Source organism: Rhipicephalus microplus, unplaced genomic scaffold (assembly GCF_043290135.1).
Source record: "Rhipicephalus microplus isolate Deutch F79 unplaced genomic scaffold, USDA_Rmic scaffold_14, whole genome shotgun sequence".
Classification (NCBI taxonomy): Eukaryota; Metazoa; Arthropoda; class Arachnida; order Ixodida; family Ixodidae; genus Rhipicephalus; species Rhipicephalus microplus.
The window spans coordinates 8,798,283-8,811,266 of record NW_027464587.1 but is presented as its reverse complement, the minus strand read 5'-3'; the positions used below and the strand labels follow the sequence as shown (position 1 = coordinate 8,811,266).

General features: G+C 43.8%; 1 protein-coding gene across 1 annotated transcript in view; it reads left to right on the top strand.

The window, feature by feature from the left end:
* Ras85D (GTPase ras-like protein 1) overlaps nt 1-12,984 on the top strand; it is a 314,926-nt gene that overhangs the window by 128,989 nt on the left and 172,953 nt on the right. Inside the window, exon 4 of the mRNA XM_037432124.2 lies at nt 11,342-11,426. Coding sequence (XP_037288021.1) covers nt 11,342-11,426 — 85 coding nt within the window. The remainder of the gene's footprint in view (nt 1-11,341; nt 11,427-12,984) is intronic.

Here is a 12,984-nt window from a genome sequence, read left to right as displayed (position 1 = left end):
GACATGGCTTGCTGCGACTCCGCAAAAAGGCACAACAAAGCAAATATGTGTGCTCGACTGGACAATACTGTCGACAGCCTCCACACTACAGTAACCACAAGTCCCCACCAGAGATCACCCACCACCAAGCAAAACAGATTGGATTGGATTTGTGTCTCCACCGTCGCCAGCGCCATGTGGAGCCTTCAAGAGAAAGCAAAAGGCGGACTCTGGTGTTCGAGATCGCTCAAATCTTCGAGTCTGTCGCCCGCCACTCGCAGGCGGCGCTGACAACATGCCAAATCGGCGGCGCAGCATGCATTTCAGCGTGTGCGTGCATGCTGCTTGCTTCCGCGGCCGTCGGTAGGGTGGCATTTATTCGAATCGGACAACTCGGGTAAAAAATCGGTTCGTAGCAACCGTACTCTAGCACATAGTAAATTAACAAGCCTCGGCCGGGATCACAGAAAAATTCGTATCACCCCGAATTTCATATAAGCCGTGATCGTATCATAGAGATTCTACTGTATATATAAATGATATAATGGATGGCCTTTCTGTAAGTGTAAAGCTTTATGCTGATGATTGTGTGTTACACGAAAGTATCAACTGCTGGGGATCAGATAAGGCTCAATAATCAATTTAACAAGGTAGTCTCTTGGTGCCAGGAATGGCAAATGTCATAATTACAACAAAACTGTTTATATGAAGATAACACCATAGAAATTTCTTTGTTATCAGTACGGCACGAGTAGCGTCAATCCAACCCGTTGTGGACAGAAATCGCACTTGCGGGCTTAAGTTTTTCTATCAATTAATAAATGGTCATTTAAATGTTGACACTGCAGGCATCCTTCGGTAATCTTCCGGTTGTCGACAATGAGCTCACGTTGGAAAGAAAGCTGCGCTACCAAGAATGTCGGCCTTGCTAGGCCTACACTCGGAGTCGATAATGAATGTGGGCTGTGTTAATGTTTGTCGCTTGCGAAGGCGTAGCTTTGTTGGCGATGTTATTTGACAAGAAGGCATGGCTTTGTGAGCTTCTTTATTTTGCACTTAATAAAGAGGGTATGATGTCTTCCGTGCGGGCAACCTGAGGGGGCCGTACGTGGGCGAAGATTGAGCGCTGATGGCTGTTTGCCCCATGTGTCGTGCGGCGCCGCGCGCCGCATCGAATGCAAAGTTGCTCCATGTGTCTCCCGCTTAATTGCGGACCTCAGAAGAAATGGATGCCGAAAAACCTTCATTCGAGCTGCCACCTACTGCGCAGAGCAACAAAGGATACGAAAACACTAATCAACATTAATTGGCAACCCTTCAAAACGCATACCATCCAGGGAACCAGCGTACGTCCAGGGAACCAGCGAGATGTTGGCACGGGTCTTCAAAAAAAGAAGTGCTTCGCATCCAGCACGTGCCTTCGTGTACGCTGGGCCATCTCCTCCCCTGCCCAAAAGACCAGCAAACAATGTACAGGACCCCCGGTGTTTACAAAATCCTGTGCGCCGAGTGCCCTGAGTGCCCTTTTTCGTGTACCGGCGAGACAAACAACCTACCGGAACAAATCAAACAACACGCAAACGACAAGCGGAAGCTCTACAAAAAGCGCAGCGCAGTCGCCGAGCATGCCAAGATGTTGACTACCGGATAAATTCCGTTGCCCGTCCTTAAAAGCGAAACTACATGGAGAAGGGAGAAGTACTTGAGTTGTGGCATATGCAGCGAATGGCCCAAAACATCAACCGCTCTCTAGGAACCCTTCCCCCAGTGTATGTACACGTACTATGGTCCGTGGCAAAACGGGAAAGAGAGGGAGGGGGTCAAAACCACCCCACGAGTGCTTTGAAGACGTCACTGCAACATAGTCGCAGTCCCCCCTGAGGAAGAAACAGTCGGTTCCGAGATGTCGGGTTTCTCCTTGTACTTTTGGTTGGAGTTTAAATCGCTTCCCAGCATTATTTAAGGTGTGTGCACTCTCGTCAATATTCAGGCTTCTGTAGGCACAAAATGTAGTTTCGTTTATAGAAGCTAATGCTTTAGAAAATTTTTGCATTACGTGTGTGGCTATTTTTTGCGTTTGCTTGTTTTCTCTGCATGCCACAATGCAACCCATTCATAAAAATTAAGTTTCTGTGATTCTTCCCCCTCCCCCTGAACATATTTTTAATCTCGAATGTGTGTGTGTATATACACACACACACGAATGCGCGCATGATGGTCCTGCGTGCATAGTATGTGTGTATGTATGTTCGTGTGTATATATCTCATGTCCGTAGCGTGCATGCATATGTCTGCTTTGAATATACACTACTGCCAACCCGAGCAAGTGAGTGTTCCGAAGCTCACGACCTTATTCATACGAAACTTAGTGACTTGGATCACAAACGAAAAAAGAAAGCAGCTACAATCGAAACTAGGATTTGCCTTATCTTAAGATGCACTGGCCCAGGCGTAGGTCTGATCTGTAATCAAGTGAATGGCATGCATATTCAGCTTTTGAAGAGACATCGGAACTCAATGGGTTAAATCCGATGGATGGCATGTGTCGCAGCGTAGTTACGTGGAAAACTGTTAAGGCCTTGCCTATAGCACTGCAGGAATGCAGCGCAATAGTGCTAGTACATTTCATTTCAGAGAGGCCCAATACTTTGTTCAACCTCGGGCTCGCTAAACAGGTTCTTCAACGTGATGGAAGTATGATGCGTTTGGCCGAAGAGGCTTGATGATTATGTGCACAGCCCCACTGTTTCCGCTGTTTGACGAGTGAGATCCTTTATGCCGGTGAGAATGAGGTAGTCCATGGCCAGTTATCTTTTGCCTTCGACGAAGCAACGTGACCTGATACCACAATCGAGAAGCTTCAAGGTAGCTCCAAGTGATAGTGCCACGTTGACCCTGTTAGGCACAGCTCTCTTTGTTTTTTCTGGAGTTGCGAATATACTGTTTTTTTTTCTAACGGGATAGCGTTGAAGAGCTCGTTACGTAGAAATTTCGGTGTCAGCTTCGTTGGTTGTGAGGGGAACAATCATCTTATGCGTGACCGGAAATATCTAGAACGATGCAAATAAAATAAATAAATGATAAAAAATCCTGGAGCAGAGTAGGGACCGAACCAGGGTTTTTGGGTTCATGTGGGGATGTAACCTGGTTCGCTTGCATGGGAAGTGAATGTTCCATCACAAGGACATGTCTCTGCTTGTGATAACAGTAAAAAGAACTTCCTCTGCTTGGAAATGCAGTGAAAGTAGATTTCATGCTTCGGAAACACATGCGTCCTGTACACATGCTTCACTATGCAACTTGAAAAATTACAGTAATAATGCGTAGCTACAAGCGTCCATTGTCAACGGGCGTCAGAATATGTGATTATAATAATGGCTTCGTGGTTGAAAGCCGGCACCCCACTACCAAAGGCACACATGCTACTGCACTTATTCCCTTAAGGCCACATAGTGGCTGCATAGCAAATTCAAAAAGGTTTCATGCACCAAGTGTTTGAAGTACGCAATAGGAACATGTCACTAACGCATTTAACTACTAAAGGGGAAGCTTTAGGGTCCCCTAATTTTTGCACATCCCACACTGGTGTACATTGCTCAAATTAGCATTTCGGTGTTGCTGAACATGTCAACTTGATAGCGGCAACATGTAGAAATTTCTCATCTTGGCAGATGAACTAGATGATTTATCAACATCCATTGTCCAAAGGTACTATATTAAAGACTATCATGTCTCACAAAGTTTAATAATAATGGATGCAATGCCTAATAGTTGCCAGTTTACTATTATTTGAAAGTCATTAGTAATTACTTGTATCAATTACAATTATTTTGGTGCTACTTAACATCACATAATACTAAGAAGTCTCGGGTAATTAGGATAATGAGAGGAAAACCTTGAGATGAATGAACATTCTGATGCATATGCAATAAGCGTTCGATAATAATGAATCAACCATACATATTTTAGATATTGAACAGGAGACTCGGTTACCGAATCCAAAAGTAATAATTCTCTTAATACAGTTTAGCTGAATGTTACGATTTCAAAATATATTAGAGAGCCATGTTAACGGTTTTCTTTAGTTTCGGATTGGCTGGGAACTTGAGCAAGATGCAGATATGCCAGACCGCTAAATGACTGAAGGGGGGGATATGCCTCGTATTGTCCGAGTCCAAGTCACGTATTCAGATTTCTTTCCTATTAGAGAATTTATATCTTCAAAGGTAAATTACATAAAAGAAGTGTCGCATGCACACCTTACATAACTTTTTTTTTTTTTTCGCTTTTGCTCTCATTGAGATTTCACATTCGCCAACCTCTCGCGCCATGTCAGTACGACAGTTGTTTTCTGGAAGTTGGCTAAACTACAGCCCTGCATTGAACTTCTGTAAGCTCTGAACAATCAACATTCTCCTGTTACATCAATATAGCGGTCTCAAATTACGCTCCAAAGTGAAACGTGAGACAAAACACCCAACCTCACACTCGAAGCTTTGGCTCCACTATCTTTCTTCTTCTGCCCCTGTACACTTGCGCATCTCGGTTGCAACACGTATAGTGCCCATTAGACTGAGTTTTCAGATATGCATTCACGGCACTCAGAAGCATTTAAGCACAACCACCAAAGCATATTCATTTAACAGCCTCTAGAGAAACTCTATGAAAGACCTTTATAACCTATATAATTCATGCTTAACGTAGGTCGATAGGAGCACAAGGAACAAAAAAGGGTGTTTGCCTGAAATATGATCTCTACTCGTGAGCATTCAGTGGTTGAGTGAGTGGATGAGTCGAACAAGCACATGTTCCGACTGTGAATCGCCCAGAAAGAGCAGGATGTGCTTGGCTTTAACATCACTTAGCTTGCTTTTGGGACATTAGAGGACCTCCAGCTATCCTTACTACATGAATACCAAGCACAGACGATGAGCACGGTACGGCATATAAGTCTGTGACAATTTCAAGCTGCCTATATATTACAACCTTGTTTCTGTGAGTGTCATGAGCGATATTTGTGACCATTACAGCAGTCGAGTCCGTCATTACACATGTGTTGTCGCCCTGCGAAGTTCTCAAAGTAAAACATGGGGAGGCATGCATACAACGTAGAATGGAGGACCACAATAACCTTCCGTCTATGGGTCATTGTTATGTATCTTTGAGTCATCTCCTGGTTGCTACAACGACTCTTTAAGAAGATACAGTGTCCCAGAGGCTGCACGTGCGTTCAGCGATGCGGTGGACCAATTGTTTCAATGGGCATGGGCTCTTTGAGCCTCTGACAAGCTTTTTGAGGTACTGCATGTAATTTTCAGCAGAGAAAGCTCTAATTTTCTAGTGGCCCATACTTGACGACATCGTAACTCAAGAGCACCAAAAAATGAACAATATAAGACACATTATGCTTGCCATAGAGAGATCCAAAAGTCGACACGAAGCAAACGAAAAGTTCCTATGCATAGTTTCAAAATTCATAAGTACTCGTGCCAGAACCCCGCAGCGGCGTCTGCGTAAGCAGGTGTTTGGTGTGTAGCGACACTACAGACCCGAGCTAACACGGCGATTGCGACGTCCTCCCACGCCTACCCGTGTGTGGCTGAGCGGCTTTAGGTGGCTGGCCCAGCTGTATCCAGCTTACTGGCACCGCCGCCTCCTGCCCCCGTGGAGGTAGCAGCCGCCACTGCATGCCCGGGCAGCAGCCAGGGTAGTGCCGCGGCAGCCAAAGAGGCCCACTCGACCTCTCGCCCGGTGGGGCCAAAGGCTTCATCTGCCCTGACGAATCCAACCTTACATAAGCACCGTTTGTCAGAGGGACTGTCCGTCGCATTGGCCGATGCGATGGACACTTCGTGTCCGATGGCGCTAACTGTGCCAAAAGGAGCTGTGAGAAGCCCGTCAGCTGCTCAAAAAAAAAAAAAAAGACTAAATGTTGATTACAGGAAAGCCCTGTAAAATAAGTCACTTCCTTTCATACATCAATCACTAACCTTTTGTACATACATCACTATTTTACCCTCGATATGGAAATGCAAATTATACAATGGTACGTCGGAGGACTGCTGAGAAAACTCGATGATGTACGAAACTCTTACAAAAACATTTACCAAAAGTGCAGTGTGTTTAAGAAACACACCTAAAGCCCAAGAACACCAACTTCTTGCGTCAATGTTATGTTTTGAAAAAACAGAGATGATGCTGTGGTGCCATTCGGCGGCGTAACCATTATTTTAATTGAGGAATAGCATAACCATTATTTTTAATCGAGGAATACCACTAGAAACAACCCTTGAGGCAGTGGTCAAGCGAGCAGTTCTTATGAACAAACTCGTTACCATCTGCTCTCTCTACATGCCTCCACATCAGTCTTGACAAGCTTGAATTAGTCTTATAGACGAACTCCCAGAACCTTGTTTTGTCCTTGGGGACCTGTATGCACATAGCGGTCTATGGGGAGATTCTCGCTGCAATGCACGAGGTCGCCTTATTGAACAGTTCCTTTTTTGTTGTGATGCCTGCCTATTGAATAAGAAAGAGCCAACATATTTTAACCTCGCTAACAAAACCTACTTATCCGTAGATATAAGTATTACGCCCCCCATCGCTTCTACCCATACTTCATTGTAATGTAATTAATAATCCTTTCGGAACTATCCATTTTCCCGTAGTTTTAAGCACACCAGTATCAAATCAATGTCCTTCACTGGTTCCCAAATAACTCGCAGATAAATGGCTCACAAATATTGGGAACAGTGTTATAAGCTTACTCAGTGCCTAAGTTGGACCGACATATCATGCTTAAGCTTGCAAGAAGCTGTAGAGTACAGCCTTTCTGACTGACGCTGCAACCCAATTCGTTCCGCTAACATCTGGACTGACCGGCAAATGATGTGTTGCATGATGGAACAATGAATGTCAAACGCATGCAGGAAGCAAAATAAAGCATGGAAGGTGTTTAGGGACTCTCCTACAGTGGAGAATCTTACAAATTTCAGAAGCATAAAATCTCAAGGTAGGAGGACACACCAACAGGTGAGAAGGAAAAGTTGGAAAAGTTCTTGTGTAGGATAAACTCGTATACGAACCAAGCCAAAGTCTGGAACAACTTAAAAATAGTCAGCGGATGTGAAGCGTATTCACTCCCATTAGTTAACACAGCAAGTGACACCTTAGAAGACCAGGCAAACTTCCTTGGTGCACACTTCGAGCTTGTTTCTAGCTCGGCACACTGCTTCAGGACATTTCAGTTGCACAAAAGAAAAATAAGACAAAAAAACTAGAACGAAAAAGTGCGAAATACAAGGCTCACTATAAACCTTTCCACTTAGCTAAAGTACATGCATCGCTAAACTACTGTAACAAATCTTCCCCTGGCTCCGACCGTGTGGTATATGAAATGTTGAGCAATCTGCCTTGAGAAACACAAAAAACTTTTCTTACCCTATAGACGAGAGCACGCCTATCCCGAACCCAGGCGCCTTTGGCGGTAGATCCTCGCTCCCAGAGACGCCATAATTTGTTTACAACTGCCAAGGCGCGCCTCGCTAGCATGGAACGCAGTGGCTCTAGGAGTTTCAAATGCGAAAAAGCACCTGTTCACGCTGCCCCTGCTTATAAAATGTCATCTGGGTACCACTGCGCTGGCATATCTGATGCGACGACAACCAGCTTTGATATCTGGGGTTTAGCGCAAGAGGAAGAGATTGCTGAGCACTGCCTGTGAAGTTCACAGTGCATTGCGGGAACCGTGCCGGTGCGGTGTTTTGCGATGGCACAGATTTTCGTCCACAACGAAAGACGCTCAGCTCCACCACCTTGGGATACAATCGCAATCGGCAGAAAAAACGAGCCCTGTGAAGTGTACGAGCAAGTAAACTTATTGTGTTTATTCAAGCGTGACTCCAGCTGTTTCACTTTACCGCAGCAATTTGCGTGCAGTATGCCTGTAGTGTGAGGCACAAAACTATTGCCGTACTTTTTCGCAGGCCGCATGTCAATAATAGGATATGCGTATTACGTACGACTCGTGTGTAGATGCACACACCGCGCATGTTTAGTACAACTGTAATGGTCTACTATCGCGATGCATGAACCGCGTGGATAGCATGACTTGTGACCAGATCGAACTGCGACATGCCTTGACTGTCACTAGGCGAATCTACATGTGCTTTCGACCGGCGTCACCGTAGCATTTTAAAATCTTGTTCTGGCTGGCGCTTTTGCACCGCGCACGTGTTCAGAGTGCCCGGCAGGATTGGCAATTGATACAAATGCGGTGCATGAGCGTAAGTTGGAACTAGATCCTAACGATACGTTGACGCCGGCTTACGGCAGAAATTCAGCCTTGTCACAGCCAAGGCATGTCGCAGTTCGGCTGAGTTGAAAACAACACTTTCCGCTGTTCGTGTTTCTTTCAGTCGCAATAGTACGTACCTGATGAAGCTTCTTCTGCAGTCTGTGATGCACGTGCTGCAGACATTCCAGACTGTTGAGGAAGGTCTCCTTGACGTTATACACATCAGCATAAACTTCCAGCACAGGAACAGCGCGAAACAGGCTTACAGCCGGACTCGGGTTGCGAAGTTTCGCGTTTGATTTGCAGAGCGTCTGCTCGCCTGGCAGTTGAAAATGTTATTTCGCCCTGCTTGCAACAGACGGCGCCACGCGCTTTTCGATTTGGCAGCTCGCTGTGTTCTTGTGATACAACGCTATTCGGTTTTCTGGTGAAAGAGGCGATCGTTATTCCAATCCTGAAACAGGGAAAGGAACTATCTTCCGTTTGCAGTTATGGACTAATAGCTCTGACAAGTTGCCTTTACAAACTCTTTGAAAAGATGATTAACCGTTGGCTACTTTCTCGAATCAAAGTGTGGTTTTTCAAGATGGTCGATCCACAACTGACCATCTCGTACGCATAGAGACAAGCATGACATGGAAAAAGCATATGATACGACATGGCAATTTGGCATATTGAGGGACCTCTCAGAAGTGTGTGCATGGAAAAATTTAGATATTATAGAAAGCTACTTGTCGAACAGCACATTTCGCATTAACATTGGCAACATCATGTTACGTCCATTTGTCCAGGAAACTGAAGTGCTACAGGGTGGTGTCCCAAGTGCACACTTTTTATAATAAAAGTGAACTCCTTGCATTTGTTGGTTTTAGATTCTGCAGACTCGCAATATGCAAATGGGAAGTTCAGCTTGCGCATAATAAAGTATCAAAGTAGGCCGATGAAAACGGTTTCAGCCTCAGTCCACAAAAGAGCACTTCTGTACTTTTTTCTGGGAAAGGAGGACTGTACCCCGACCCAAATAGATATATGCAAGGCCATCCGCTGCCTGTACAGAGCACAAGTATTTAGGTCTAATTTTAGACACGAAATTATCTTTTGTATAAACCACAAAACAGGTTCCTGAGACAAGTTTAAACGAGTTCAAATACAAGGTAAAAAAACAAGTTTCTGAAAACTATGAGTATTGTGAAGGTTTTGTCGCGTACATCATGGGGAAGTAATCAAAAATGTCTTACTAACCTCTGCAAGTCTCATACTGGCACGCCTAGACCACATGGCCATTGTTTATGAATCTGCCCACATCTGCAGGGGAATTTGACGAAAAGTCAAAACATGCATGCACGGGTAGACATGAAGCATGGCCTGGCATGGCGGGGGAAACGGTGCATAGTTTTGTGCGTAGCTGCCACAGTACAGCTTCGCTGTGGTTGCTGGCGTTCTAGCTGCTCTAGCGGCTCCAGCGCAACCGTGAGCGGGACACACGAAGACTGCCCACCACGGTGATCTAGTGAATATGCTCTGCTCAACTGCTGGTCCTCGCTGATTGCTGGATTGAATCCCGGCCGCGGTGGTCGCATTTCCTATAGAGGCAAAAATGCTTTAGGTTAGTGTACGTGTGTGTACGTTTAAGAACTTTCGAGTGGTCGAAGTTTTCAGAGCCCTTGACTACGGCGTCTCTCATATTCATAACGTGGTTCAGGAGCATTGAACCCTGTCAATTATTGTCTATATTGGAATTTATTTCATCAGTTAAGCAATGATTGACACTATCGGCAAGGGATCATCAAAAGTGAAGTAAAGTTCTTTATTTAGTATGCGGATTTAGTGTCCACGCATAGGGTGGGCTGAAAAACCAAAGGGCCATATTGGTTTTTGTTATACATATTCTCAAAATTTGATGATGGATATCTGAAACTACGCGTGATATTTTAGTTTTTTTAAAAACTACGCTCTCTATGTTTTGTCATGTAGAACAGCTTAGTCATGTAACCACCCTAAACTCGAGAATAAAAAGGTAATTCAAATATTTTTGTTAATTATTCCTTAGTAATAAAAGTAGTTGCAAAGCGCTTCTAAGCCTAGAAATTCACTGCAAAGACGAAGTATGCCTACCCTGTAGCTATAATAGTTAAAAAAAGTATCTATTGCTTAAAAAAAAAAAAAAAAAACATCCTGCATATATGGTATGGAGCGACAGAGACTTCATCGGTGATTTCTACCAACAGTTCTAGAAAACGACGTTTAGTAAGGAAGAATTGTGAATTTTGAATGATGTTTTCTCAACATCTTCTAGAAAACTTCCTGTGAGAAACGTTTATTCAACGTTGCACAATTAGACGTCGACATACCTTTCTTGTCATTCCGAGAAGTGTTTACGAGGTTTTGTGTTTCTTGGTTATTGGTTTAGTATGCGAACTTTTATTATATTAGCTCATCTCTACTCTTGAGTTTTTTTCATGATGGATGCATTATTTTAATCGCGTTTTGAACGTTGGAACATTTTAACATTTAGTTTTTTTCATTCATCTGAGGTCTAGTAACTGTCCAGAGTGTCGATTATGTTTTTTCTTTGAGTTGCTGTGCTTTCACTTTTGATGTTGTAAGGTTTAATATATAATGATATATGAATTTCGGGTAAGTCTGGTAGCTTGATCAGGAATACATGCTTAGTAAAACCACTGAAATTTTTTGTGTTTACCAGAAAGCAAAAATTCTAATCAACAGTGGTGTATGGCCTGACAAATCTGCTCCAAAACTAAATTTTGATGCTCCAAGACACACCTTTTGCTGCTCCAGATGTGCTCCAAAACTTTCTTTTTACTGCTCCAAAGCTGCATTATTCTTGCTCCCAAAGCTACATTTAAAGACTGAAGCTTGTTTCCACCACTGATTCCATTTGATGTTTTTCAGAACTGTAGAGAAATCATTGAATCAAAGCTAGTGATTCTTGGATTCTCTGTCAAATATCAAAATACTAGTCTCTTGGTTTTTAAAGGTGTTGAACTTTTTTGCACCCTTGTAAGAAAAGTGTGAAGACAGCAGCGTTTGTTGCTATAATTCCAGAGGACTCCTACAGGAAGCAGGTGGTGATTGATGGAGAAACATGCCTGTTGGACATACTCGACACTGCAGGTCAAGAGGAGTACAGGTATGGCTCTAACTGCATTTCCGCCAGCTGTGTGCTTCCATGCTTGTTTACTAGGTTGCCCTGGGAGTATACTCTCACCTTCATTCTCATGGCGGTCAGCGCAAAAAAGGGCATGACAGAACAAGAAAGTGCACAGTACAAATGCTGTCTAACAAATGAAAATTTAATAGAAAGAACGTAATGTAGGACACTAACAAAATTTTATTAACCCCAACCAACGGTATGATCACATAGGCTGTAAATATGAAACATAAGCATCAGTGAGAGCAATTGAAGGCTGGCTCAAGTACCTGTCTTTTGCTTTAACGATTTCAATTGCTTTTGTGGTTTCATGCAGCCTCGTTTTTTTTTTCTTCAATAATCTTTCAGTTGTTTGACAGCACATGTGTCATGTTTTTTATTTTTTGTGCCCTTTTTCGCGCTGACCATCATGAGCATTTTCAGCGTTGCCCGATTTGCCACATTAAAATGTAACCCCAATTGTACGACTTTCAAAGGACCACATAAAGCTGTCATAAATCCGGCCGATGTATAATCAATAAACTAAAAATACAGGCAGTGGTGCTCAGTCTTGCACAAGAAACTGGTTCAGACGACCTGAATAAGCCTACGACACGACCTTGTGCTGCTCCAAGGAAGGCAGAATAAATAATTTTCGTCAGTGGCAGGTGTAAGCGAATCTTTATTCTCAACTTTGAGGAATGGAAGCCAACGTGCATCGTTCTCCCATTAAATTTAGTTCTAAAGAAGCCTGTGCATGAAAACGAAATGGCGTTGCCAGCAACCTCCCTCTCGTATGAAGAGCTAGACGCAATGTCATTGCTATTACATAAATGACGATAGACCACAAGTTAACTTGGTTCCATAGATTGCCTTCGTGCTTGGCTTGTTGTAATTTGTTGCCTTATGAAACGTAACTAGTGATGTCCCCCTGTTATAATGAATGTTGAGGTTAAGTGCAAAATAGCTGCATCGCGCCCTTTTGGGTGCTCAAGCTTGCGACTGCGAGTGCCACAAGTGAAGGCAGGCGATCAAGTATACGTTGACTAGGAAAAGTTTCCATGGACCAAAAACATAAGAATATCAGGATCTCAGAAATGAGCTCTTTGGCCAGCTGAAGTTACTCTGGGCGAAGCTTCTCTAGGTAACCACCCTGCCTATGCGCGCAATCAAAGGCGCGTTCAGAAGAAGTGCACGAACTATACTCATGGGCAACTTTTCTTGGCAATGAAGGGAAGGCTACGGAGCCAAACTGGGCATGTGCCTCCGCTGAGGAATATAGTCCCACAATTGCGTCTGTATTATCCACGTGACAATCAGAAACTTCACTTTATTTTCTAAGAGATGTTATAAGGAAACACAGCTCACACCTATGACATATTCATAATTCTTTACTTCATGCAGTGTCATCTCACGTTTTTGCACTTGTGAAAACGTCGCTCGTTTTACATACGCCTCACTGTGAAAATGGCGTCTACTCCTTTGGGTGCGCTCTCGTCGCCATCCAGCTATTTCAACGACTCGACGAAGAAACTTGTGACAAATTTCCCTCGCGAAT